Below are 27,385 nucleotides of genomic sequence, written 5' to 3' on the forward strand. Positions count from 1 at the left end.
TGACAGGCTACATTGTTTCTGTTAACCAAATCAGCAGCAAATGAAGTAGGTTTTATGACAGAAAAATGGTATTAAAAGAAACTTACCTTTTTTGTAGGCACAGCCCTGGCAGTAATGAGAACCTGGTTGGTGTACAGAACTTTTACAAATTCTGCAAGTGGAGAACTTATTCTTTCCATATGGATCAAATCTAGAAATTTTTTTAAAGAGAGAAAATTGTATATTACACTAGAAACACACTCTTAAATAACCCCACTTGCGCAACACACAGGATTAATCCATGCTCTTCATCCCTCCATCAACCTCTGCAATTGATGGGTTTAGCCTATTCCAGATGGCTACTGTCTGATATGCCTGTACATCTCTGCTCTGCTCCATCCATGTGAGATATATACTTATAGTCAGTTGTACAGTATTTATTCTTGACGTGTTCATATCAATTGTATCTGTCATTCTATTTGTGTGACAAAAATATTATGGAAACTGATGAAATGTGGGTGCAAAAAGAGTGACTGATTCCATAAAACCTAAGTGACTACTTTAGGATGACTAGGAATAATCGGAATTGCTATTGAATTAGGTATGGGTAAGACAACTGTTGACAACTAGGGGAAAATCACTAGGAAAGGAACTCCACACCTCAAGCATCAATTTTTGCTCCACTTTAAAGATACTGAACATATTCTGATTGTGATTTTTGTGATGACAATCATGTAGAGCACTTATCAGTTGATTTATGCTCAAAAGGCTTTGTTTCAATACCAAATGATTAATACCTCTACAGTTATGTGCTTTAATTTAAAATAAGGTATGTGTATCTTTTAATGACTGCTTACATTAGCTGACATTTTTAATTAACTGACTCAATCCTTTTAGATAAAAGGGCTTCTACTATATAAAAATGCCGTCTTACAGTGACTAGAGTGAAAAAAACAAATACTTCCCCCTAAAATGGCAATAATACTCTGCTTTAAATGTGCTTCCCTAACTACAAAATGAGTTTTGTAATGATCCTCATATACTAGATACGAAACACTGTCCTAGACCTAGTGTCTCCTCTTGGGTATAGCACAGCAGCCAATTTACAAAGGTTAATTTTTCCAAACCACAGAGAATATCACTTTTTTTTTTTTTTTTTTTTTGAGACTGAATCTCACTCTATCGCCCAGGCTGGAGGGCAATGGCATGATCTTGGCTCACTGCAACCTCTGCCTCCCAGGTGCAAGCGATTCTCCTGTCTCGGCCTCCCAAGTAGCTGGGATTACAGGCATGCGCCACCGCGCCCAGCTAATTTTGTACTTTTAGTAGAGACGGGGTTTCTTCATGTTGGTCAGGCTGGTCTCGAACTCCCGACCTCAGGTGATCCACCTGCGTTGGCCTCCCAAAGTGCTGGGATTACAGGGTGTGAGCCATCGCGCCTGGCTGAGAATATTACTTTATTCCCCACAAGTGAAGATAGGTACTCTTCTTCCTTTCAATAAGTTCAATTTGTTTGTACATGTATTTCTAGAGGCTATTTTTTCTTAAAACCGTATTTTATTATTCAAAAACACACATTTTAACCTTGGAAATCTTAAAACTGGCAATTTTTTCTTAAAGTAACAATGCATCTTATAAATAACAGTACCATAGATTCAAAGCAATACTGTAGTACATTTTCCAAAGTGAGACAGTACCCAAGAGTAACAGCTACTTTTTAATGACATCAGAGTAAGTTTGAGAGCATAAAGGAACTGGAAGTATATAAAACCATAAAATCTGTACAAATAATAGCTCAGTCAATAAAATCTGAATGGTCCTTAAAGACATCAATAAGTCAGTCAACAACATATAGTGTGACTCTGCATTAAAGATCTCATTATGTGCCAGGCACTGTATATAGTTAAGGCTTTATTGTTGCTATTTCTAATCCTCAGGATGACATCATAAAACAGGTATTTATTCATTCAGCAAATACATACTGAGTGCTTATTATGTACCAATTACTGTTCTAAATACCAAAGATGAACATGACAGGCAAAGTCCTTGCCCTCATCAGATGATATTCTAGTGAGAAGAGGTAAACAGTAAGTAAGGAAACAGAGAATCTAATAAAACAAGCAAGCTTGTCAAATAGTAGCATTATAGAGAAAATTCTAACAGGATACTAAGGCAGAGATGAGGAAAATGAAAGAAGAGATTAGTTTAGATGCTGATTAGGGAACCTTCTCTGAGGAAGTGACCCATCAGCTGAGACCCAAACAACAAGAAGGAGCCAGACACATAAGCTCTAACAGAAGACTCCTAGGGGACAGCAGCAAGTAGAAATCTTTGGATGGGAGTGGGCTTGGCAGAACTAATGAGGATGGCGTATGATCAGTGAGGAGCAGTGCGGTACAATACGAAGCCAGAGAGGTGCAAGGGGTCCTATCAAGGAGGACCTTGTAAGAATATGGTAGGAGGCTTAGAATTTATGCTATGTGAAAAAGAAAACCAGTGGCAGGTTTTAAACAAAGGAACTTTGTCAAGGATCACTCTTGTTACTATGAGACAACTAGGGGAAAAAAGACAAGCAGGAAGATAGTTCAATAGTTAAGAAATAACAGTGGTTTGAAACAGGGCAATAGCAGCAAGATGGACAGAAGCAGGTGGTTTCAGGTTACATTTTACATTTTGGAGGTAGATCCAAAGAACTTGTTGATGGATAGGGGAAGCAGGAGAAAGGGAGGACTCAGTGAGGAATTGTAGCTTTTAGGCTTGAACAACTGGATTAGACAATGGTGCTACTATGATGGGAAGATGGAAGGAAAAAGAAGTGGCCTGTTAGACATTAAATGAGGTATGTCAGGTAAGCTGCTAGATATATGTTTGGAGCTCAGAGAACTCAGACAAGAGGTATAAATTTGGGAGCTATTATATATATAATAATAATATTGTGTGTGTGTGTGTGTGTGTGTATAAACATATAGCTTGAATTTAAAGCCAGTAGATTAAAGTCATTTTAGGAGAGTTTATGAATTTATAATAATTTTTAAAGCCTAGGACTGAGTTCTGAAGTACTCAATTGAGAAGGAATAGCCAGTGAGTTGGGAGGAAAACCAGGAGAGTGTGGGGTCCCAGGAGCCAAGAGAATAACACGAGAGAATTATGAAGAGGCTAAATAAGAACAGAATCAGTTTTAAAGGTTGCTTGTGATCTCAACAAGAACAGTTTCAGGGCTTTTGTGGGGATAACATATGACTGGAGGGGCTAAAAGACGGAAAGGAACTTAAGGACGCTGAGAAAGTGTCTAGATAAGACTTTGGAAAACCTCTGATGTGAAGGGCAGCAAAGAAAGCGGATGGCAGATGAAAGGGTTCACGGAATTTTTTTCTGAGAGTCTCACTCTGTCATCCAGGCTGGAGATCAGTAGTGCGATCCTGGCTCAGTGCAGCCTCGACCTCCCTGGGCTCAAGTGATCCTCCCACGTCAGCCTCCTGAGTAGCTGGGACTACAGGTGCGTGCTGCCACACCCACCTGATTTTTCCATTGTTTGTAAGGACAGGGTTTCACCATGTTGCCCAGGCTGGTCTCAAACTCCTGGGCTCAAGTAATCTTTCTGCCTTGGCTTCCCAAAGTGCTGAGATTACAAGTGTGAGTCACCATACCCAGCAGAAATTTTAAGACTGGATCTAATAAAGTGTGGTATCAAAAACTTGTTTTTAAGATGGGAGACATTTTTACCCCAATTCTCAGGAAAAAGTAAAGTTTAGAAAGGTCAAGAAACTTGCTTAACTTGCTTAAGGTCATAAGGCTAGACAGTGGGTATAGACTCAAATTCAGGTCTGACTCCAAAGCTTACCATCTTTCCACATTTCCCTGCTGTCTCTGATTCATAGGATAATTAAGAAGGAGATAAAATAAAAGTCATGTTTTCTGGTGAAACTGTAAGAGAATAACACTAATATCTTCATATATTGATACAGCAAGGAGGAATAAGGTAAAACCAGCAGGATTATAACAGATAGCTTGGTTCTGAGTGCCAGGAACCACCTCCCTTTATGTTTTATTGCAAATGGAATGATGCACATCAAATTCACTCCAGCAGACTTAATACTAAAAGAAAGGAAATTTATATGATCCGTCTATGGATGCTCTTACCCACCTTGCTTTTTTTGAAGTCAAAGCTTTATTTTCATTCAGCTTTCTCCCACCACTTTCTGTATCAGAATAAAAGATATTTTAGTGGGTTATTTCTATACATTTAACATAAAACATTAAGAAGTTCATTCTTTGACTTTCTACCAAAATAGTAGCCTATATCTAATTTTTAAATCCTCATTTAGTAGGCTATTAAGACACTGCTTAAAAAGAAAACATTTATTAGGGAAACAGTAAAAATTTGTATAAAATACAATCATTTTATTTCTCAGACTCAAGGGAGCACTTTAGGAATGGGTCTATATTTACTCTATATAGTGTAAAATCTAGAAGCCACTACTTCAGTGTCATAGACCTTGAATATAATGAAAATGTTTATTTGTCCACGCTTTGAAAACATACTTTACTATATGTATTTAATAATAATGAAGGTAAATACTTCATTATAAGGATTTAATGATAATGAAGGTAAAATGGATTAAAGCATTCATTTATTCAAGAATATAAAAATCAGAAGATTTAAAAAAATTTCTCCTCAGAAGAGTGGGGAAATTAAATACAGACTCTAAATAAGCTGAATTAAATCAAATACTGTGATAATCAAATACTGTGATATTGTCACCAGTTGACAATCATTTAATAATTTTGCTATCTCCTGATATTAGGAACCTGTACAAGTAACTGAAAACTAAATAGAAGATATTAAATCACTTGGGGACCCAATATTCTTTAATATTTAATAGATAAAATACTTTGAACATACAACATTTCATTGTACAAACAATGTAAAAGCTAAAATATTATTCACAGTATTTAGTTAAATTCCTATTTTCTAAAACAAGAAATACCTGTGGTATTCCTAGCACCATCTTTCCATGTATCTGGAGTGATAACAGTACCAAGTTTCTTTTCACCTGTTAGAACAAGATAGTACAAGGAAAATTAAAATTACTATTTCATAAGTGCATTACATTGTGCCTAAGGCTCACAATGGTATCGACTATCAATGCTATTACCTTAGGAGGCTGTTAATGCTGGGAAAGCAGCCAGTCAACTTAGACTCATATTAACTGTGGGCAATGAATGACTGACTGTCAGTAAAATTCGTAGGGTAACAAGATGGCTTATAATAAGCTTTCACTGTTTGTTTATACTTTAAACAAATCCGATAAGTCTATTTGTTCCATAATTATCTACTAAGCATCTATGATGTATAAACTATACAAAGTGCTGAGAAAAATAAAGCGATGAATCAGACAAAATTTTAATGAGATTATAGTATACTAATTTATTTAACAGCAATCTGTAACCTGGGTTCCCCAGGTGGATCTTAAGAGATATGTGAAAAAAGTGGAGTTGTACACAAACCTTTTATATTTTCAGTTTTTTTTTTCCTGGCAAGAGTCTACAGTTTTCATCAGATTCTCAGGGGGATCTGAGACCATCCCCCAAAAAAGAACCATTCAACCAAAATGTAAGCTAAAAAATAAAAGACAATAATTGAGAACTAACGTACTAGGAGAAATTCCATGCAGGAAAAAATAACCCTGGCTAAGGAAATCCAAGAAAAGAAAGTTTGGAGAGAAGGCAAGAGAGAGGATTTGAATATGTGGCAACAAGACTGTGAACAAAAAGGAGTAAAGAGGATGAAGGCAAACTAGATAAAGGACACATTCTGAGGAAAGGCATAGAAAGCTTAGAGTACACATGGGCACAAAGAGTATTTTGTTTGGTCAAAGTGTGAAGAGGATGAGGGTCAGTGAAAATGAAGCTGGAAAAATAAGTTGGCGCCTTAGTGTGGAGGGTACTGAACGCCAGGCTCCAAATATAGAATCCCCAAATTATTCTCGGCACACTGAGAGTTTATTAAAGGATTTAAATTAGGGAAATAATAATTTGCACTTACGTTGATGTTCAATTCAAACATCTCTGGGTTTACTCTAAGCCGTATCCTGGCATAATGACTAACGAGAATGAATAAGGCAAAGTCCTAAGTCTTTGGTTCCAGTGTCTAACATTTGGCAGGAGTACAATATTTGTTACACGAATAAAAAGGAAAGGCCAGGAATTGCCAAGAGGGAAAGGTGTCGCTGGGGTTTAACTGAACATTTTTATATGGCAGGGGAGCCGATGAGATCTGCGGCTGGGGGAAGGCAATGGAAATAGGGAGGTGCAGAACTGAGACCACTCTGAGTACAAAATATATAGGACTGTATGGTCGTTGGGGAGGTGCAAAAATGGTTAAAGGGTAGGGTAGAAAGACAGCGGCTAGAATCAGAGACCTGTGGGCGAAAAAATAAAACAAAGAGAGGGCAAAGTTCCCGGGAGAGCTCAGTTAGATTATCCCAGCCTCCTCCTCCAGCAGAAGCGGCCCCTTAACTCACATTTTTCGCACACCATCCTTCCCCACGACAGTTCCCCTAGCCGCAACAGCAGCAGCAGCAGTCTGAAAACATCAACACGGTAACTGGGAAGTATTCCCCTTCCGGGCTACGTCAACCCACTTCCGGCTTCTAAGCCCACCACTCCCGCCTACCCCAAACCTGGAAAGCTGCCGGAGGAATGAACGCCAGCGGCTAGGTGGGGCTGCACCATTTGCCCGCCCCTCCCTTTCTGCGACTGGCTGTTCGGCCGTGGGTCTCCGCCCCACAACCCTGCGTCTGCGCGTGGGCTTGGGCCGCCTGTTGTACCTGATGGTGGGAGGCAGCCCGCTTCCCTTCCGCTGGCGGGAGAGTTAGGTAAGCTCCGCTGTACTTCCCAGGCGCTCTCGCCTCCCGGGGTGCAAACCACCCCCGCGAATTGCCGAAGTAGCCCTGAGCCTCGGCGCTCCGGCCCGCCCGCTCTCGCCGTCAGCTCGAGCGCCACTCTTCCGGCGTGCCCTGATGGACAGACCCCCTTTCGGATCCGAATTTTTGCCTCTGTCCCCCAGTTTTTCTTTGTCTCCAACTCCCCAGCTCTTTGATCCTGCTTCTCAGCTCGCGCCGGCCTAGGGTCGGGCAGAATCCCCAGCGACCAGGGGTGGGGTGGAGCTGCCGGTGGAGGTGCGGCGATGCCCGTGAAGGCTCCTCTGGGAGCCGCTCTGAAGAGCTTTCTCCGCTGCGGTGCCTGGCGAGGTGGGCCGCGTCATTCCCGTGGCACCCCTGCAGGCGCCCTGGGGGCACGCCAGGGCCTAACACGGTGCTGGTTTCCCAGGGGAGTTGGTTTCCCACTTTGCCTACTCTGGTTCCTTCATTCATTCAGCAGACGGTTGAGTTTGGTACCTGCTCACTGTATTACATCCACATCTGATGGCAGCTGCGATTCCGAGGATGGCTCAGAAAAATGGCTGAAGGGCTATCTGTTGAGAGAATGGATTCCTGATCCCCTTGCCCTCCCTCAATCAGCTTAAGAGAATCTATGGGAAAGTTTACCTTTGTCCCTTCTTGCCATCCGTTTGCTTCTTCATGCCTAGTGTATTTCCTTATACCAGAGAGATGGCTGTAGCGCGTGGGACCTTGGACCACCTCACCTGTTTGCCTTGTTTCCTTATCAGTAAAATATCTGCCTTTGAAAAGCACTGGGTGAATTAAATGAGAGCTATTAGGATAAGGCCCAGGTTCGCCCTTCTGCTTTTCGCACTAGTGGGCGCCCCTCCGCGCGCGCACGCTCGCGCGTGTGTGCGTGTGCGTGTGTGTGTGTGTGTATGTATAGTATTTTTTTTCTGAGCTATTTCTATTTTCTGGAATGTTCTCCATAGTGTGACATATTGACTGTTACTTTAAATTAATAAAGTCCTTGTTTAACAGTACAATTAACTCTCAGGTAATTTAAATACGTGTATTTTAGAGACGAGTAATTTGTTTTCCCTCCTTCCATTCGTGCTCTACTTTTGGTTGGAATTTAACACCTGTAACAGACGTTATCATCTTGGTATTTCTGAAGCATCGGGATCCCTTAGTTTAGTGTGGTGCTCTTTGAACTCTTGATTCCACTGGCCACCATTTGAGTATTTGAGTGTGCACTTGGTGTCATTTGGCATTTGCTAGAAGATGTGAACTACTGTAATGTTAGACAAGAGTAAAAAAAATACTAGCAATTTAGCCTAAGTATATTTTTGGAGTTGTTGGAATTATAACCTATGCATTCTGGAAACATCATAAATAGACTTTGGTTGTAATTCCAACAGGCAGTAGATAATTTAATCCACACAGTTGATTTCATCTCTGTGATATTGGCCAAAAAAGTTTAAATGAATTGTTTTATTGGTCCTAGGACATGACCCTTTTGCAGAAACCAGTCACAATATTTAAGAAATTAGTAAATTTGTTTTTTTAAGGCTCTGAGAGATGTTTGTACCATAGTAAGAAAATCAAAGGTACAATAAAAAGTTAAGTCTATATGTGCATCTACACGTCTGCATCTTCTGTGTTTTGAAACAAATACATTGCTCATAGCAAATTGACTTTATGACTTACTTTTAGGGGTTGAAACATTTAAGACAATGGAAAAAGTCATTATTGCATATGCTCTTCCTTTCTTGTTTTTCGTTAGCTAGCCACCCGAGAAAACACCATGAAAGACACCGATATCAAGAGGCTACTGTATACCCATCTTTTATGCATATTTTCAATTATTCTAAGTGTCTTCATTCCATCACTCTTCTTGGAGAACTTCTCAATATTGGAAACACACTTGACATGGTTGTACATCTGTTCTGGTTTTGTAACTGCTGTCAATCTAGTACTATATTTAGCAGTGAAACCAAATACATCCTCTAAAAGAAGTTCATTATCACACAAGGTAAGGCTTATGTCTCAATAACTGGTTTTTGGATGGAGCTAGTGCTTCTTTTAATGGAAGAATAAAGTATTCATCAAGTCTTCATTAGGTTATTTACAGTGAGTAAAGGGAACCTGATTTTTTCCCACCAAATTGGTAGCCTGTTACTTGCTGGAAGGCTGCCCATAATGTTTGATTGATCCCTGCCTTGCATTAATTGTGGAATTATGACTTCTTCAGAGCTTATGATAATATTGTGAGCCTGTATAGTCATTGTTTTATGTCACCATTGAAAATAAATACATGTGACAGTCTATCTTTAAACCTTATTCGATAAGACATTGTAGTTTATTTTTATTTATTTTTGCATTTTTGAAAGCCACTTAATGGGTTTTTCAGAAATTGCAATATAAGCCTGTGGTAATGCTTATTTCCAACATGGCCTTCCTTGACTAAATAATTTTCAGATATTAGAATCAATTGTCCAGAATATTCACTGCAGTAGATATTCACTTGGCTATTACTAATAATGTCCATACTTAACATTATTTTCTACTGTGTTATAAGCTCTGTTAGGTTATTTACTGCCTATGATTGGAAAAGCTGAATGTATGTGTTATGTTTATATATTCTTAAGCTCCAAATCAAGAAGGTCTCATATTTCTTTGTAGATGTTCAGGTCTTTTTTCATACGGGTCGTGTAATATGAGTGTGATTTCAAGAATTATTTAGTATTTTGCTTTTTTAGTGCAATTTTCCCAGGAATTTTGTTTTAAAATGAAAAAAATTGTTATTTTCTGCAGATATTTCCTCTGTCATCACATAATACTGTATTTTTTGTATACTAGCTCTGATATCAATCAGTATTTAATAAATACTGATTAATGACATAGCTCTGTATGTTATCATGGAAACAGAACCTCTTTTAGACTCATGCAGGTTGGATGGGTGGAATATGGGCGGGGGGTGATATTTGCGTTTTAGGCTTTTTTAGTCTGTATCGAGGGCTGTGTACGTGACTGGGTACAGGACATGTGATCTGATTTGAGTATACCCAAGAACATTTGAACTGTTTTACACATTATGGGAACAAGTTGTGTTTGTAGATAAAATGGAAGAATTTATTTTCCTTTAGGCATTATCTTGAGTCTTCAGGTTATTCATTTCTCTTTTAGGTAACCAGATTTTTGAAATGCTGTATCTACTTTCTTATGTCTTGTTTCTCCTTTCACGTAATTTTTGTTCTATATGGAGCACCACTAATAGAGTAAGTTTGAAACTGTTACCCTAAATTTATATTTTAAAACATTCATTTACCGAACTGTGCTCATTCTTAGCAACTAGAAAAACCGTGATGTGCATCGTTAATAGATCAAGTAAGGGCACCAACACCATTAGCAGTGTTATTCTTTTTTAAAAAACAGCAGAATAACTTAATTTATTAAATACTCTTGTTACCTAGCCTTCTATTATCCAATTACATGTTGGGAGAAGGGAGAGTAGAGAAACTATACTATACCAATAGATATTTGGCCCTTAGAACCTCTGAGAGAACTTACTATGATTATATGTGTAAGTTAGTTACAGTTAGCATATCAGTTCTTATAAATGTGATTCTAAAGTACTTGAATGGAGTTTTTCTTAACAAAAGTTAATAGATTCCTGTATTCAAATGCTTAATATTTTTGTATATTAAGTGTATACAAAATATACTGGTGGTAGTGTTTATAGTTTAAAGATAAAATTTAACACTTTTTCTGAACTGACAAATTTCACATTCTTAGAAACCAAATTCATGAATGTTTCTTACAAAATGTTTATCATAATTTGAGAAGCTTCAGTTTAGCAGTGATTAATGATCATGGTGAAATGAGTGATGAGATGCATATACATATATACACACATATATATGTGTTGCTAAGTATACCGTTTTTTATATATACATACATATTTATAAATAGTTTTATGTACACACACTAAACCGACAGGTTATTCTTTCCTAGATGGGAGAGAACAAGACTTTTGTAATGGGAAATGGTGATTCCTGTCTAATCCATTTTAAAGTAGAATGAATGTGTCTGGCACAGTGGTTCTCAAAATGTGGTTTTCAAAGCAGCAGCATCAGCATTTTATCAAAATACAGATATTCAAGCTTCAGTCAGGAACTCTAGGGGTAGAGCCCCCGCCAATCTTTAGTTTATCCAGCTCTCCAGGTGGTTCCAATAGATGTTAACATTGAACCACTAGTTGTAGAGAAAGTTCCAGAGACTATTGAGGAGAAAGCTAACTATCTAGAAATGGATTCTGGTTATATGTTTGTTTTTGCAGTGAAAGTCTCAGCATGGATCCTAGGGTCTTTAACACTTCTGAAATCTATCATTAAAGTGAAATATTTGCTAGATTGTTTTTTTAAAGCTGCGTTGGTAGTAAAATTATTTATAGTCATCATTTTGGAGGCACTTACGTTACCTTTCAAAGTAAAGCAGAGGAAGACATTTTATATTTTATTTATATAATAATGATTATGTGTGTGTATGTGTACCTTTAACACTTTTTAAAAAATTAATCTTTTTTTTTTTCCAGGTTGGCATTGGAAACATTTTTATTTGCAGTTATTTTGTCTACTTTTACTACTGTGCCTTGCTTGTGTTTGTTAGGACCAAACCTCAAAGCATGGCTAAGGGTTTTCAGTAGAAATGGGTAAGTTTTAATTTTATATTATAATGATATTGAAATTAAAAAAAAAGTAATGAAGTATTTTTCTATTCATGGCAGTTTGCTGATTATTCTGAGTGCTTCTCATTGCTGATGGTGCTCAGAGATGCCTTAAGGAGCCACTGCAATTGGGGACTGGGGACAGGGCAGGCAGAGCTACAAGCCCCTCCCTCCACATTAGCAAGATCAGCTCTGCTTTTTTCTATATGGTGGAATTCCACCTAGCCTTTTGTTTGTTTAAAAAGAAGAAGAAGAAGAAATATTAAAAGAAAGCTTTCAAACCGTGGTTCTGGGATCATTTGGCACTGTGATAAAACTGCTGTAAATAAAATTGCTTACATACATTTTATAAGGTAGAAATGGGGTCTACAATCTAAAAATGTGTTGTGTAACAACGATGATTTCTTGTTTAGCCTTTTTTGTGATAAGATACCAGAGCGCAAGGTCTATGGGATTTCATTTCCTTGGCGGCCGTATATATCTTCAGCATGACAGAGTTAAAATTTTAGCTTCTTGAAAGTCATTGAACTGATATGCACCAGAAATAGTGGAGATCTAGCTAATAAAGCCAGAAGGTTATTTGATTCTGTCCTATTTATTACCTAGCAGCAAAAACTTCTTGAGCACTGACTCTGTGCTCTGTGTTATGCTAGGCTGTGTAGATTCTGAAGTATTAGGAGGATTCTTTTTTTTTTTTTTTTTTAGACGGAACCTCACTCTGTCCCCAGGCTGGAGTGCAGTGGCGTGATTTTGGTTCACTGCAACCTCCACCTCCCAGGTTCAAGCGATTCTCCTGCCTCAGCCTCCCAAGTAGCTGGGACTACAGGCGCCCGCCACCACGCCCAGCTAATTTTTGTGTTTTTAGTAGAGACGGGTTTTCACCACTTTGGCCAGAATGGTCTTGATCTTGACCTCATGATCCGCCGCCTTGCCTCCCAAAGTGCTGGGATTACAGGTGTGAGGCACCGCACCTGGCCTTATTAGGAGGATTCTTTTGCTAAGGAGCTTATCTGTTCAAGGAGCAAAAATGAAATGAGCAAATCACATAAGATTACAAATGTGGAAATCCAGCAATAAGTGTTGTAGGAACTCAGAGGGACAGAGCATCAGTAAAGAATGGAGGGGAAGATGGGAATGATCTGTGATGAACTTAAGTCAAGAGTATATGATTTGGTGAGACCAAGAAGAAAGAGAAAGCCATCTTGTGCAAGGAGAATGGATAAAAGCATTGAAACTGAAATTAACAGGGTATTTTTGTGTGATTTGAAAGGTTACAGCCCAATGAGAGCAAAAGATGCATGCTGAATAGCTTGGCTTCATAAATTACTGACTTACTCCCTTTGAAATCAGTACTATTTGGGACAGGTGTGGTAGCTCACGCCCCTAATCTCAGCAGCTTGGGAGGCCAAGGTGGATGGATCACCTGAGGTCAGGAGTTCAAGGCCAGCCTGGACAACATGGTGAAACCCCATCTTTACTAAAAATACAAAAATTAGCTGGGCGTGGTGGTGGGCGCCTGTAGTCCCAGCTGCTTGGGAAGCTGAGGCAGGAGAATTGCTTGAACCCAGGGGGCAGAGGGATTGCAGTGAGCGGAGATCATACCACTGCACCTAGCCTGGGCAACGTAGTGAGACTCTGTCTCAAAAAAAAAAGGAATTAGTACTGTTTGTTTTCCCTTGGAACCGCCAATATTCATAAAGTCTCTAGAAAACAGAAGTGTAACAACTGAAAGCATTTTCTACATTATTACCATAATATCCCGAATGGTATTAATTGCTTTTAACCTTTTAGTTTGAAATTTTTAAATGGTGAAATTGGACTGAAATCTTATTCCTTTGGATTAGTGATTTCTCCAGTTTTCAAATCTATGTCTAATAATGAGTGTATCTGGGGAAGATACTGTCATGTGATTTTTACAGTTAGTTCTGCTGTAATGTGGCCTGTGTGTTCCTAAAAATCACTACGCTGTACAAAATGGGCAATAAAAACCACAGAGCTCATGGGAAAGATGGAGTTAGGGCATAACACTAAAACAGTTCATCAGCGACATGTAAAGAGAAGATGGGACCTTAATAAAAATGGTAGCACAGTTTTACACATGTAAAATGGTTACGAAATACAAGCATAAGCATACCTGATTTTATTGTTCCTCACTTTGTTGTACTTCTCAGATATTGCTCAAATACTGTTTTTTATAAATTGAAGGTTTGTGGCAACCCTGCATCAAGCAAATGTATCAGCGCCATTTTTCCAACAACAAGTGTTCTCTTCATTGGAAACTCTCACAATATTTCAGGCTTTTTCATTGTTGTTATGTCTTTTATGGTGATCTGTGATCTTTGCTGTTACTTTTTGTAATTGTTCTGCGGGACCATGGCTCATGCCCATATAAGATGGCGATCTTAATAACTGTTGTATGTATTCTGACTGCTTCACCTACCGACATTCTCTCTCTCTCTCTCTGTCTCTCTCACCCTCCCTCTCTCTCCCCTCCCTGTTCCCTGAGATACAAAAATATCAAAATTAGGCCAGTTAATAACCCTACTATTGCCTCTCAAGTGTTCAAGTGAAAGGAAAAAGTTTACATGTCTCTCACTTTAAATCAAAAGCTAGAAGTGATTAAGCTTAATGAAAAAGTTAGGTTGTGAAGAACTGAGATAGATTAAAAGTGAAGCCCCTTGTGCCAAATAGCCAAGTTGTGAATGCAAAGGAAAAGTTCTTAAAGGAAATTTAAAGTCTACTCTAGTGAACATGTGAGTGACAAGGAAGTGGAACAGCCTTATTGCTGATGGGGAGAAAGTTTTATGGTCTGGACAGAAGGTCAAACCAGGTACAACGTTCTAAGCCAAATCCTAATCCAGAATAAGGCTCTAACTCTCTTCAATTCTGTGAAGGCTGAGAGAGGTGAGAAAGTTACAAAAGAAAAGTTTGAAACTAGCAGTGGTTGATTCATGAGGCTTAAGGAAAGAAGCCATCGCCATCACATAAAAGTGCAAGGTAAAGCAACAAGTGCTGATGTAGAAGCTGGAGCAAGTTATCCAGAAGATCTAGCCAAGCTCATTGGTGAAGGTGGCTAAATAACAGATTTTTAATGTAGACTAAACAGCCTTCTATTGAAAGAAGATGCCATCTAGGACTTTTAAAGTTAGAGAGGAGAAGTTAGTGGCACCTTCAATGCTTGACAGGCTGACTGTCTTGTTAGGGGCCGGTGCAGCTAGAGACTCTAAGTTGAAGTCAGTGCTAATTTACCATTTTGCAAATCCTAGGGCCCTTAAGAATTATGCTAAATCTACTTTGCCTGTATACTGTCAATGGAACAACAAAGTCTGGATGACAACACATCTGTTTATAACATGGTTTACTGAACATTTTACGCTCACTTTTGAGACCTACTGCTCAGGGAAAAAAAAAAAATATATATATATATATATATATATTTTTCAGACTGACTGAAAGTGTATATATATATATACACTTTCAAAATATTGCTGCTCATTGACAATGTACCTAGTCACCCAAGAGCTCTGTTGGAGATGTACAAGAATATTAATGTTTTTTTCATGCCTACAACACAAGATCCATTCTGTAACCCATGGATCAAGGAGTAATTTTGATTTTCAAGTCTTATTACTTAAGAAACACATTTTGTAAGGCTATAGCTGCCATAGATAATGATTCCTCTGATGGATTTGGGAAAAGTAAATTGAAAACCTTCTGGAAAGGATTCACCATTCTAGATGGATGCCATTGAGGACATTTGTGATTCATGGGAGGAGATAAAAATATCAGCATTGACGAGAAGCTGATTCTATTCCTCATGAATGATGTTGAGAGGTTCAGGACTTCAGTGCAGGAAACCACCACAGATGTAGTGGAAATAGCCAGAGAACTAGAATTAGAACAGTATCCTGAAGATGTGACTGAATTGCTGCAACATTGTGATAAAACTTGAACAGATGAGGAATTACTTCTGGATGAGAAAGAAAATTGTCTCCTGAGATGGAATCTACTAGTGAAGATGCCATGAATATTGTTGAAATGACAAAAAAGGATTTATGACGTTGCATAAACTTAGTTAATAAAACAATGGCAGGATTTGAGAGGGTTGGCTCCAATTTTGAAAGAAGGTCTACTCTGGGTAAAATGCCATCAAACAGCATGGCGTGCTACAGATAAATCTTTTCTGGAAGGAAGAGTCAATTGATGCGACCAACTTCATGGTTAAAATTTCATTTTAAGAAATTGCGGACTGGGTGCGGTGGCTCATGCCTATAATCCCAGCACTTTGGGAGGCTGAGGCAGGCAGATCACTTGAGGTCAGGAGTTTGAGACCAGCCTGGCCAACATGGTGAAACTCTGTCTCCACTAAAAATACAAGAAAAATTAGCTGGGCATGCTGGTAGGCGCCTGTAATCCCAGCTACTTGGGAGGCTGAGGCACAAGAATTGCTTGAACCCAGGAGGCAGAGGTTGCAGTGAGCTGAGATTGCGCCACTGCACTCCTGCCTGGGCAGTAGAGCAAGACTCGATCTTAAAAAAAAAAAGAAAAGAAATCTCCACAGCCTCCCCAACCATCACCCTCATCAGTCAGCAGCCATCAACATGAAGACCACACCTTCCACCAGCAAAAAGATTACAACTTGCTGAAGGCTCAGATAATTATTAACATTTTTTAGTAATAAAGTATTTTTAAATTACGTGCATTTAAAAAACATAATGCTATTGCCCACTTAATAGACTATGATATAGTAGAAATATAACTTTTATATACACTGGGAAACCAGAAAATTCATATGACTCACTTTATTGTATAATTTGCTTTATTCTGGTGGTCTGGAACCAAATGTGCACTATCTACAAGGTGTGCCTGCACCCAAATATTACAATAAACATGGCACTTTTCCTTGGAAAATGTTTCCTTGGCAAAGGTTTGCTTCTGGAAATAGACGCCAGAAGGGTTGCCTATTGTGAGTTATTGCGAAGTGGTGAGATGGTTGTTGGAAATCTGAGGGAAAATTAACACCAGATGTGGGTGTGTGTGGCTCATGACACATAGTAAACTGAGGTAGCTGGGAGGTGGGTATTTTTTAAAACAGTATTGAGATACAATTCACGTACCGTACACATTACCTATTTAAAATACACAATTCAGTGGTTTTTTGCAACCACTAATCTACTTACTATCTCTATAGATTTGCCTATCCTGGAAATTTGTTATAAATTGGGTCTTATAATATGTGATCTTTTGTGACTGCCTTCTTTTACTTAGCATAATGTTTTCAAGGTTTATCTATGTTGTAGCATGCTTCAGTACTTCGTTCCTTTTTGTGGCTGAATAATATTCCACTGTATGGATATATATCAAATTTTGTTTACCCATTTATCAGTTGATGGACATCTAGGTTCTTTCCACATTTTGACTGTTGTGAATAAGCTGCATCAAACATTTGTGTATAGGTTTTTTATGGACATATGTGTTTATTTCTCTTGGGTATGCCTAGGAGTGGGATTGCTGGGTCACATGGTAGTGTTAAGGGTTTGAGAAGCAAGCTCCAGTGTTCAAACTCTATAAAGTGCAGTTTGGTAGTATCTGTAAAAATTACAAGTACACTTCTTCGACCCAGCAATTCTACTTTTTGGACTTTATCCAGTAGATATACTTGCACACTTACAAAATGTTGAATATATAAGATTACTCATTTCAGCATTGAAAATTACCTAAATATCCTTTAGTAAGGGATAGGGTTAGGATAAATTTAACCCACCCTGTGAAGTACTATGCATTTGTAAAAACTAAACACATAAAAACAGAAGAAAACCCCAAAACAAAACTCTTTATTTACTGATATATTAGTGGAAAAAAGCAAGGTGAAAAAATGTGTACAGGATGCTACCATTTATGTCAAAAGTTGTCAGAGGGCATAGATACACGTATATTTCTGGAAAGACACCTGAGAAACATAAAACTGGTTGTCTCTTGCGAGGGGATCTGAGAAACTAGAGGACAAAGTAAGGAGACTTTCCACTGAATATCCTTTGCTATCTTTTGAAATTTGAACCACATTAATGTACTACCTAGTTAAAATAAAAGTTATAATGAGTTAGATTTTGCCAGTACTTAACTTCTTGCTTATGGAAAGTAGGCTTATATCAGGAAGTTGCTAGATTTCTCTGATGTCACCTAAACTTCAGTAGACTGCAAAAGTTGTCCTTCTAAAATCTCCAACGTACTGGAGAACAGCCTAGTTGCCAGAGGACTATGGCTAAAAATTATCAATTCATAATATAAAACATTTAATATAATATCACATAGCACATGACATGAAATAGTAATGCAAAAGTATTTTAATAACTTTTAAAGCATTTTTGTTATAGCATTTCTCAGAGCAATCTAGTGAGATACTCACTTTCACTATTTTCTAGATGAAGAACCTAGAAAGCTGACAGGTTAAGTGATTTGCCCAAGTTCTGTTGCCAGGAAGTAGTAGAGCTGGGATTGGAATCTAGATCATTAGATAGTATAGAAGTTAGATGACTCCAGTAATTGAGTATCAGAAAACAGGTTCCTGCCCTGTTTTTACTACTTAGGAGCCAAGTGATCTTAGACAAGCTACTTAACTTCACATATCCTTATATGTAATATTATTAGAATAAAACTAATATATACTTCACAGGGCTGTGTCAAAACTGAGTGAAATGAATGAAATCAAATAGTAGGTGCTCAATAAATGTTTGTTGAGTGGGTTAAAAAATGTCAGGGAACATTTTATATATCATATTTTCAATCCTTACTGCAGTTTATCTCAGTATTTCTTCCTCGTTTAGGTGACAGACCAAGGAGTGCAGTGCATAGATAACTATGGAGGAGGGCTGGTTTCTCATTTAATATAATGTGAAGTTAATTTGAACTTTGACATAAGAGAAGAATCTAAGTCTTTATGTTTCCACAATACACTAGAGTTAGTTCACTTTCTTCTTAATACTTTTATTATACTTCCAAATTTTACTGTGGAAAGGATGTCAAATTTTGAATAAGCTAGGAAATAATTGGATAGATTGACTTGTGGAACATTAGAGGTTGCCTTCTTAAATGTTCACTTTTAAGCAAAAATATTTAAAAATTTAAAGATCTGATGGTTTTGCAGTGATAATATGAAATATTCACAAAAAATTACTAGTTATACTGAAATTGCTCCAATATATAGTTAGCATTATTTATATTGAATCACAACTTTATTTTTTGTGTGTACATAGTAGATATATACATTTCTGGAGTACATGAGATATTTTGATACAGACACAATGCATAATAATCACATCAGGGTATTCACATCAAGCATTATCTTTTGTATGTATGGTTGTACAAGCAATCCAATTATACTCTTACTTATTTTTAAATGTACGGTTAAATTATTATTGACTATAGTCACCCTGTTTTGCTATCAAATACTAGATCTTATTCATTCTAACTTTTTTTGTGCCCATTAATCACATTCTCTGCACCCTCCATCCCCACTATGACCCTTCCCAGCCTGTGGTAACAACCATTCTTCTACTCTGTATCTCCATGAGTTCAATTGTTTTAATTTTTAGCTGCCACAAATAAGTGAGAACATGCAAAGTTTGCCTTTCTGTGCCTGGCTTATTTAATTTAACATAATGACCTCCAGTTCTGTCCACATTGTTGCAAATGGCAGGATCTCATTATTTTTAATAGCCAAGTAGTACTGCATGTATGTACCACATTTTTTAAAATCCCTTAGTCTGTTGATGGACACTTAGGTTGCTTCCAAATCTTGCCTATTGTGATTAGTGATGTGATAAACATGGGAGTCCAGCTATCTCTTCAATATACTGATTTCCTTTCTTTTGGGTATATACCTAGCAATGTGATTGGTGGATCATATGGTAGATCTGTTGATCTGTTTTTGTTTTTTTGAGAACTGATCTCCATAATGGTTGTACTAATTTACATTCCCACCAACAGTATATGAGAGTTCCCTTTCTCCACATCCTCGACAGCATTTGTTATTGCCTGCCTTTTGGATAAAAGCCATTTTAACTGGGGTGAGATGATATCTCATTGTGGTATTGATTTGCATTTCTCTGATGACCAGTGAGATTGGACACCTTTTCATATACCTGTTTACCACTTGTATGTTTTTTTTTGAGAAATATCTATTCAGATATTTTGCCCATCTTTTTAATTAGATTATTAGGTTTTTTTCCCCCCTGTAGAGTTGTTTGCACTCCCTATATAGTCTGGTTATTAACCCTTTATTAGATGATAGATAGATTGGAAATATTTTCTTCCATTTTGTGGGTTGTCTCTTCACTTTCTTGATTGTTTCTCTTGCTGTGCAGAAGCTTTTTAACTTGATGTGATCCCATTTGTCCATTTTTGCTTTGGTTGCCTGTGCTTGTGGGGTGTTATTCAAGAAATCTTAGCCCAATCCAGCGTCCTGGAAAGTTTCCCCAGTGTTTTCTTTTAGTAGTTTCATAGTTTGTGGTCTTAAATTTAAGTCTTTAATCCATCTTGGTTTGATTTTTGTATATGGCAAGAGTTAGGGGTCTAGTTTCATTCTTCTGCATATGGATATCCAGTTTTTCTGCCACCACTTATGGAAGAGACTGCTTTTTCCCCATTGTATGTTCTTGGCATCTCTGATGAAATGAGCTCACTGTAGATATATGGATTTACTTCTGGGTTCTCTATTTGTTCTATTGGTCTATGTGTCTGTTTTTATGCCAGTACCATGCTGTTTTGGTTACAATAGCTCTGTAGTATAATTTGAGTCAAGTAATGTGATTCCTGTAGTTTTGTTCTTTTTGCTCAGGATAACTTTGGCTATTCTGGGTCTTTGTGGTTCCATATAAATTTTAGGATTGTTTCTTCTATTTATGTGAAGATTATTATTGGTATTTTGATAGGTATTGCAACCTGTGGATTGCTTTGGGTAGTATGGACATTTTAGCAATATTGATTCTTCCAATTCATGAACACAACATATCTTTCTATTTTTTTGTGTCCTCTTCAATTTCTTTCATAAATGTTTTATAGTTTTCATTATAGATATCTTTCACTTCTTTGGTGAAGTTAATTCATAGATATTTAATTTTATTTGTAGCTGTTGTAAATGAGACTACTTTTTTATTTCTTTTTCAGATTATTTGTTGTTGGCATACAGAAATGCTACTGATTTTTGTATGTTGGCTTTGTATCCTGCAACTTTACTCAATTTGTTTATCAGTTCTAATAGTTCTTGGTAGTTTTTAGGTTTTTCCAAATATATGATTATATCATCTGCAAACAAGGATAATTTGACTTCTTCCTTTCCAATTTGGATGCTCTTTATTTTTTTCTCTCATCTGATTGCTCTAGCTAGGACTTCCTGAGTCACAACTTAATTTCAAAGAACTCTATTTAATTATTTAAGGAGGTTGTACAAAATACATGACTCATACATGCTTTTTCCTACTTAATAATAATTTAGAGCAGAAATTAAAATTTCAGTTTGAAGTTCTTACGCTGTAGTTCTAATTGATAAAAAGTATTTAAAATACCTTGAAGTATCAAGTGAAGATTTTAGAGCTTTAAATATTTTTATCATTCATCCTGTGTTTTAATATGTAAAACACAGTAGAGTTTTGTGTGTGTGTTTTTAACTTAAAGACAGCCCTTTTAGTATTACTGAAATATGAATAATTCAGGTGTTCAGTGTGAATAGGCTAATTTTGAGTTGGCATGACATCTCAATTAGTGTTGAATCAATATAAATGTTTTATAATATTTTTAAGTGAAATAACTTTATATACTAGTTTTTAATGTGTTTATTTGCATGTTTATAGAAAACTTATGTTGAACAGATGATAATCATGTGAAGACAGAGAACACCAAAGCTTTGAGCTTGTGAACTGTGTAGGAACTACATCCTACGAGTTAAGGATCAATTCTGATATTATTGGGATTTTATACATAACTAAAAGACACTATTTTAACAGGATGTCTCCTTACAGTAAATGTTAAGTTACTCCGGGAAAACAAAACAAAAGAATGCTATTATAAAGAAACTTGGAAGTAGAAAAGTCATTTGGTTTCTTAAAATATTTTGCCAACTTCTTATTGGTATACTTATTAAATAATATACTCAGTTTGTACCAGTTTAATTCAGTTATTGCATTGGCATTAAAATTATTTTTTTCATTTGCAGACTTTCTTATAAAGGAAAGTAATAATCTGACTACTATACACCTGTATAGTTCATTGAAACTTGCTTTTTGACTTATCAGTTCTTTTATGCTGTTATTTGAATGTTTAAGTTAGAATCTGATCACTTTTGGTGAACTAAATAGATTCCTGAATAGTACTAAACAAAAATCTTGCCAAGAGTGGTGATCTTGCCAAGCTGAAAACATTCAATAACACATGTTTGTGTAGACAAAGACAACAGGCCTCTTTTTGTCATCTTTGTATTGAAATAGATTTTATATTGGAGCAACCACTGTGGACACTAAGAGTGAAAATACAGTGAGTGACCAAAGATTTATTCATATAAAAATTAGGTAATTTAGTATAAATGTGGGCAAAAAAATTTAGTGGCAAAGAGGCATTTGTTTTAATATTCAGTGGGGAAGGAAAACATTTATATTAGAATTTTATAAAATACCTTTAGCCACTAGGAGGAGTTGTATAGTGTCTCTTTTTTAGTTGAAGAGACTAGCAGTTCAAAAAATTAAATCTATTTAAACAAACACTATTCTGATGACAGCATATTTAAACCATGAGTGTTTACTATGAACTACCCTCAGGTGCCTGATACAGTGTCTGGCATGTAGTGGGCACTCAAAATGGCCTGTTTACTTCAATTAATATTTGATGTAATGAATTCCAGTGGAGTCAAATATTTTGGACAAGTACTTGGAGCACAGTGTCATGAAGATTGGTCTGTAACATTGCTTTAGTCACTTTTTAGGTTCATTCACAGGGAGGCCATTTATTTATTCTGAGCCCTATTGACTGTGCATATATTCCTTAACTTTGAAAAAGTTAGCCAATAACCGTAGAATTCAAATAGCTTTATTATGGAGACTTACAAAATGATAGTACATCAATGTCAGTGATGCTAGAAATTAGTTAATAGAAAGGAATTTACCTATTTTATTATTTTTATCTTATTTATTACAAAATAATGTATATATGTGTTTGTAGTAAAAATTCCAATAGAAAAATATAGAAAGTTAAAGATCCTAGTAATGCTATCATAGAAGCAATGAACAGCTGCTAGCAGATTTTATATGTTCTTTGAATTTTGTATTATATATATAAAATTTAAAAATAGTTAAACTAGTCAAGGCTTTATAACTTTTTTCCCACTAATGTATTATGAACATCCTTATCTGTGTGTGTGTGTAATCTACCTCTTCTTGCATAGTATTCTTAGCTAGTATATCTCTGTAAGTAACATAAAACTTAAGCTTATATTGGTTTGAATAATAAGGAAACTGATTATGTCACATAACGGAGATTGGATGGTTCTAGATACAGATAGTTATAGTATGGCTGTGCTTCTTACTGATTCTCCAGCAGCTTCTCTTCCTTGAGTTTTCCTAATCATTGGGAAACACAATGGGATTATCAGTATTTAATTACTTAGTCTAATCATCAGGGTTGAGATGAATGTTGGGCAATTAATCATCATTACAAGTATTCCATGTACCATGATTTATTTAACTAATTTCCCATTAAGGTTTATTATCAAATTTTCATGATTATAAATAATGCTGTTAGGTATATCTTTGTACCATATAACTTTGTATTCTTGTGCAAAGGTTTTTGTAGACTAGATTACTGGAGTAACTTTCCTAGATCAAAGGAAGTTGATAGACACTGTCAAACTAAAGTTCTAATTTGAAGAATATGTGTATACCCGCATACATATTCCTACCAATAGAGTGTGGGTTTCCCTGACTCCCCATCAGGGCTCTTTACCTCTTATCAATCTACCAGGGCTGCTACCTACAGGGGTCTGCCAAGGGGGCAGACTGTGCACTATAGTAGCTTCATCTGATTTCTAAGAGGAGGCTTAAGCCTTGGCCATGAATTTTTAAGTCTGATTTATAGAACCACCATTTACTAAATTTCAGTGGAATATTACTAACTGAATTACAGAGAGAACATTTATCTTACCCAGCCTCCCTGCCTCCATTCTCTTTCCTGACTCATGTTACAGAAAACTCAGTAGAAAATAACATCCAGTCTTCAAAAGGCAGCTTCAACACAGGGAAAATTGGGGCTAGTTAAGATAGGAAGTGTGCCCATGTGAAGTGTGAGCAAGAGAAAAGAAACAGCATGACAACCCTAAAAATGCACTATAGAAGAAGGAAAAAGGGCATGCAGAAGATGAAGAATCTGGCCTGAAAGAAAATGCTACCCTAGAAGCAAAAACAAACAAAAAAGCCTCCATGCAGTTTATCGTGAAAAATAGTACTAAGGATATGAATTGAATAAATTAAGAGCAAAGAGGAGATCATGAAACAAAATGACATGGAGAAGAAGATTGCAGAATTAGTGAAATAAATTGAGAATGCAAAGGTCACTATTATAGGTCATAAGTTAGAAATATCAAGAAACAGACAAATTAGAAAGTCAGGTTTTAGCCTGGAAGAAAGGTTTGAGCTAATCAAAATGAATGAGGGGTAGGGAGGGGGTTGGGAAGAATAAAGCATTTAGAGAAGATGTGATAAATATAGAGGAGAAACAAAAGATATGCAAACATAAGACTAGTTAGTGTCTCTAAATTACCCAATAAAAAATGATTCAAAGATATGATAGAAGACAGTTTCCACAAATGAGGGGATTCTCCAATTTGTACATTAAAGGGACTCACTATATCAAGAAAATAACTGAATTAGAGTTGCAGAACAATATAAATAAAAACTAATACAAACAATGGAAGTTGAACAGTGCACGGAGGAGCAGTGAAGAAAATATAATTGTACCCCTCATATCCCCAACTATTCTGGCTGTCCCCAGATACTGAGCCTGTTTAGTACAACCTCTTCAAGGAATAAGTTTTAAATGAAATCCTACATCTCAAACCATGAGTCCCCACCTTACAGCTAACCCCTTTCCCCTGGTTGGCCCAAAGTACTGGGAGCCAGGCTTATACCATCTAGGCAGAATATTGAAATATTTCTTTCGAGGGAAAATGGTACAAAAGAAAAACTTACAGATACTGACATTTTGGGATTCTCTAAGGGAAAGTCAGGGTTCCTACCCAGTCCCTAGTTCTGTGCATCCCCCTGCTTGAATTATCTTACTTATGCATTGTAAACATCCAGTTAACTATTCAATGTTTCACTTTGTTGTTGCTGTTTAAAAATAGTGTTACTGAAATATAACTGCATACCATAGAATTCACTCATAAAGTGTATAATTCAGTGGTTTTTAGTATAGGCATAGTTGTACAGCCATTGCCACTATCTAATTTTGGGACATTTCACCACATCAAAAAGAAACTATGACTATTAGCAGTCTTCCCCTATTCCCACTCGTCTCTCCATGGCCCAGGCAACCACTACAGGAGTGTCCAGTCTTTTGGCTTCTCTGGGCCACATTGGAAGGATAAGAATTGTCTTGAGCCACACATGCAATATTAACACTCACGATATAAGTGATGAGCTAAAAAATAAATAAATAAATAAATAATAAAAAAAAATCTCATAATGTTTTAAGAAGGTTTATGAATTCATGTTGGGCCACATTCAAAGCCGTCCTGGGCTGCCATGTGGCCCATGGGCCATGGGTTAGACAAGCTTACACTAATATATTTCCTATCTCTGTAGATTTGCCTAGTCTGGACATTTCATACATCATGTTTTAAGTAGAATGACAAGTAAAGAATCACCAGATATTTGAGGAATCCTCACATAAAATCCAGAAATGAAAACAACAAAAAAGAAACTCAGGGGAAATAGAGGCAATATACAAAGACAGAAGATAACTTAAAAATTTGCTTTTTTTTAACTTTACCATAAAAGGTGAACAGGAGGCAGTCAAAATTAATATTCAGAGAACAAGAAAAGTTTTGGGAAATAAACACACTATTAAACTCAGCGGAAGTAGAGACAAAAGTTGAAAAGATTCCCAAGTCAAACAAAAAGGCAAAGATTGCAGAATGAGTTAAAAGATAAGAAAAGCAGAACTTAGTTCAAAATAATAATATTCCTAGCAAAAGAGTAAGGAAAAAATTCTTAAGTGATCTGATAAACAAGGTCTTTAAATAGAAGACAATTTTAAGAACCAGAAGACCTGAGCTTTTAGATTAAGAAGGCCCATATATTTTCAGCACAGTGGATGAAAAAACACTTTAAAACACATTTTCGGGAAATTTTTGATAACCAGGAATAAAGAGATTGATTATTATAAAAGTTTCTAGAGAATGAGAGAAATGTGATACCTACAGAGGATGGGAAATCAGAATGGCACTGAACTTCTCAAGTGGGAATCAGAAAACAGTGGAGCAATGCCTTCCAAATTCTGAGGCAGGGCCAGGCGCTGTGGCTCACGCCTATAATTCCAGTACTTTGGGAGGCCGAGGTGGGCGGATCAGTTGAGGTCAGGAGTTCGAGACCAGCCTGGCCAACAAGGTGAAACCCTGTCTCTACTGAAAATACAAAAATAAGCTGGGCATGGTGGTGGGCGCCTGTAATCCCAGCTACTCCTCAGGCTGAGGCAGGAGAATCACTTGAGCCCAGGAGGCGGATGTTGCAGTAAGCCAAGATCGCACCACTGCACTCCAGCCTAGACAACAGAGTGAGACTCAATCTCAAAAAACAAACCAAAAAATAACAACCCTCCCCCCACAAATCCCGAGGCAGAACGATTCCCAAAAATTATAGTAAATTCATTTTCAGACTTCAGACATCTCTAAGAATCTATTTTCCATGTACCCTTTCTCAGGAATCTATGGAAGGAGGTGCTGAAAAAGAAAATTCACTTCTCAGGAATCTATTGAAGGAGGTGCTTAAAAAGAAAAGAAAAGAAAAGAAAAAGGAACATAGATGGAGAAAGTCTTGGAATTTAGGAAAGAGCAGATCCAAAAGAACTAAGAGAGGCAAAGGGAATTCGCAAACACAGCAGTTGTGCAGCAGTCCTAGGTGGCTCCAAAAAGATGGAAGGAGCAGGGAGAAGAGATCAAGCATTTGGAGGTACTACTTAGCTTCTTTGGAATATTTGAAGATTATTTAATGACAGGTACATAAGCAAACTGAGGGGTGAAAAAGAGGCAGTTCTTAACATCCATGGACAATTAAAGATTATATTTACTATGAGAAAAGAAATGTATGATTGTGGTTTACTGTGTGGTTCACTGTGATTAGCAGTTTTATAATCATAGTGTAGAACATTCCTATTGATTCGGTTGAAAGGAGGAGATGTTACCATTGTAGAAGGGACATGAGTCAGGGAGAAATGTGTATGTGGAGGTAGGCAGCTTGTAGGTAAAAGGTGCTAAATCCTCTTCTCCCATAGAAGAAGGCAGAAAGTAAGTTAATCCTGAAAAATCTATACTTAATGTATGTGTGTGTGTTTTTTTGTTTTTGTTTTTGTTTCATTTGAGGTAAATAGAAGAAACAGCAAAAAGGTTGAAAAAAATCTGCCTTGAGGCCGGGTGCAGTGGCTCACGCCTGTAATCCCAGCACTTTGGGAGGCTGAGGCAAGCGGATCACCTGAGGTCAGGAGTTCGAGACCAGCCTCAACATGGAGAAACCCTGTCTCTACTAAAAATACAAAA

The 27,385-nt window shown here is 37.0% G+C and overlaps 2 protein-coding genes across 5 annotated transcripts in view; one reads left to right on the forward strand and one right to left on the reverse strand.

Annotated features, from left to right (window-relative positions):
* CRIPT (cysteine-rich PDZ-binding protein) overlaps positions 1–6,607 on the reverse strand; it is a 53,998-nt gene extending 47,391 nt beyond the window's left edge. The window contains exons 1-4 of the mRNA XM_011936019.1: positions 6,504–6,607; positions 4,968–5,033; positions 4,124–4,178; positions 87–190 (exon numbers count right to left, since the gene is read on the reverse strand). Of these exons, the coding sequence (XP_011791409.1) occupies positions 87–190; positions 4,124–4,178; positions 4,968–5,033; positions 6,504–6,519 (241 nt within the window). The 5' untranslated portion in view covers positions 6,520–6,607. The remainder of the gene's footprint in view (positions 1–86; positions 191–4,123; positions 4,179–4,967; positions 5,034–6,503) is intronic.
* Positions 6,608–6,713: 106 nt separating this feature from the next.
* PIGF (phosphatidylinositol glycan anchor biosynthesis, class F) overlaps positions 6,714–27,385 on the forward strand; it is a 36,154-nt gene continuing 15,482 nt past the window's right edge. For 2 of the 4 annotated variants that reach the window (XM_011935880.1, XM_011935882.1), the window contains exons 1-4: positions 6,714–6,857; positions 8,650–8,898; positions 10,053–10,144; positions 11,461–11,577. In XM_011935880.1, the coding sequence (XP_011791270.1) occupies positions 8,671–8,898; positions 10,053–10,144; positions 11,461–11,577 (437 nt within the window). In that variant the 5' untranslated portion in view covers positions 6,714–6,857; positions 8,650–8,670. The remainder of the gene's footprint in view (positions 6,858–8,649; positions 8,899–10,052; positions 10,145–11,460; positions 11,578–27,385) is intronic. The other 2 variants (XM_011935881.1, XM_011935879.1) reach the window with 2 other exon arrangements.

This window comes from Colobus angolensis, unplaced genomic scaffold, assembly GCF_000951035.1.
Source record: "Colobus angolensis palliatus isolate OR3802 unplaced genomic scaffold, Cang.pa_1.0 Scaffold15, whole genome shotgun sequence".
NCBI classification, from domain to species: domain Eukaryota; kingdom Metazoa; phylum Chordata; class Mammalia; order Primates; family Cercopithecidae; genus Colobus; species Colobus angolensis.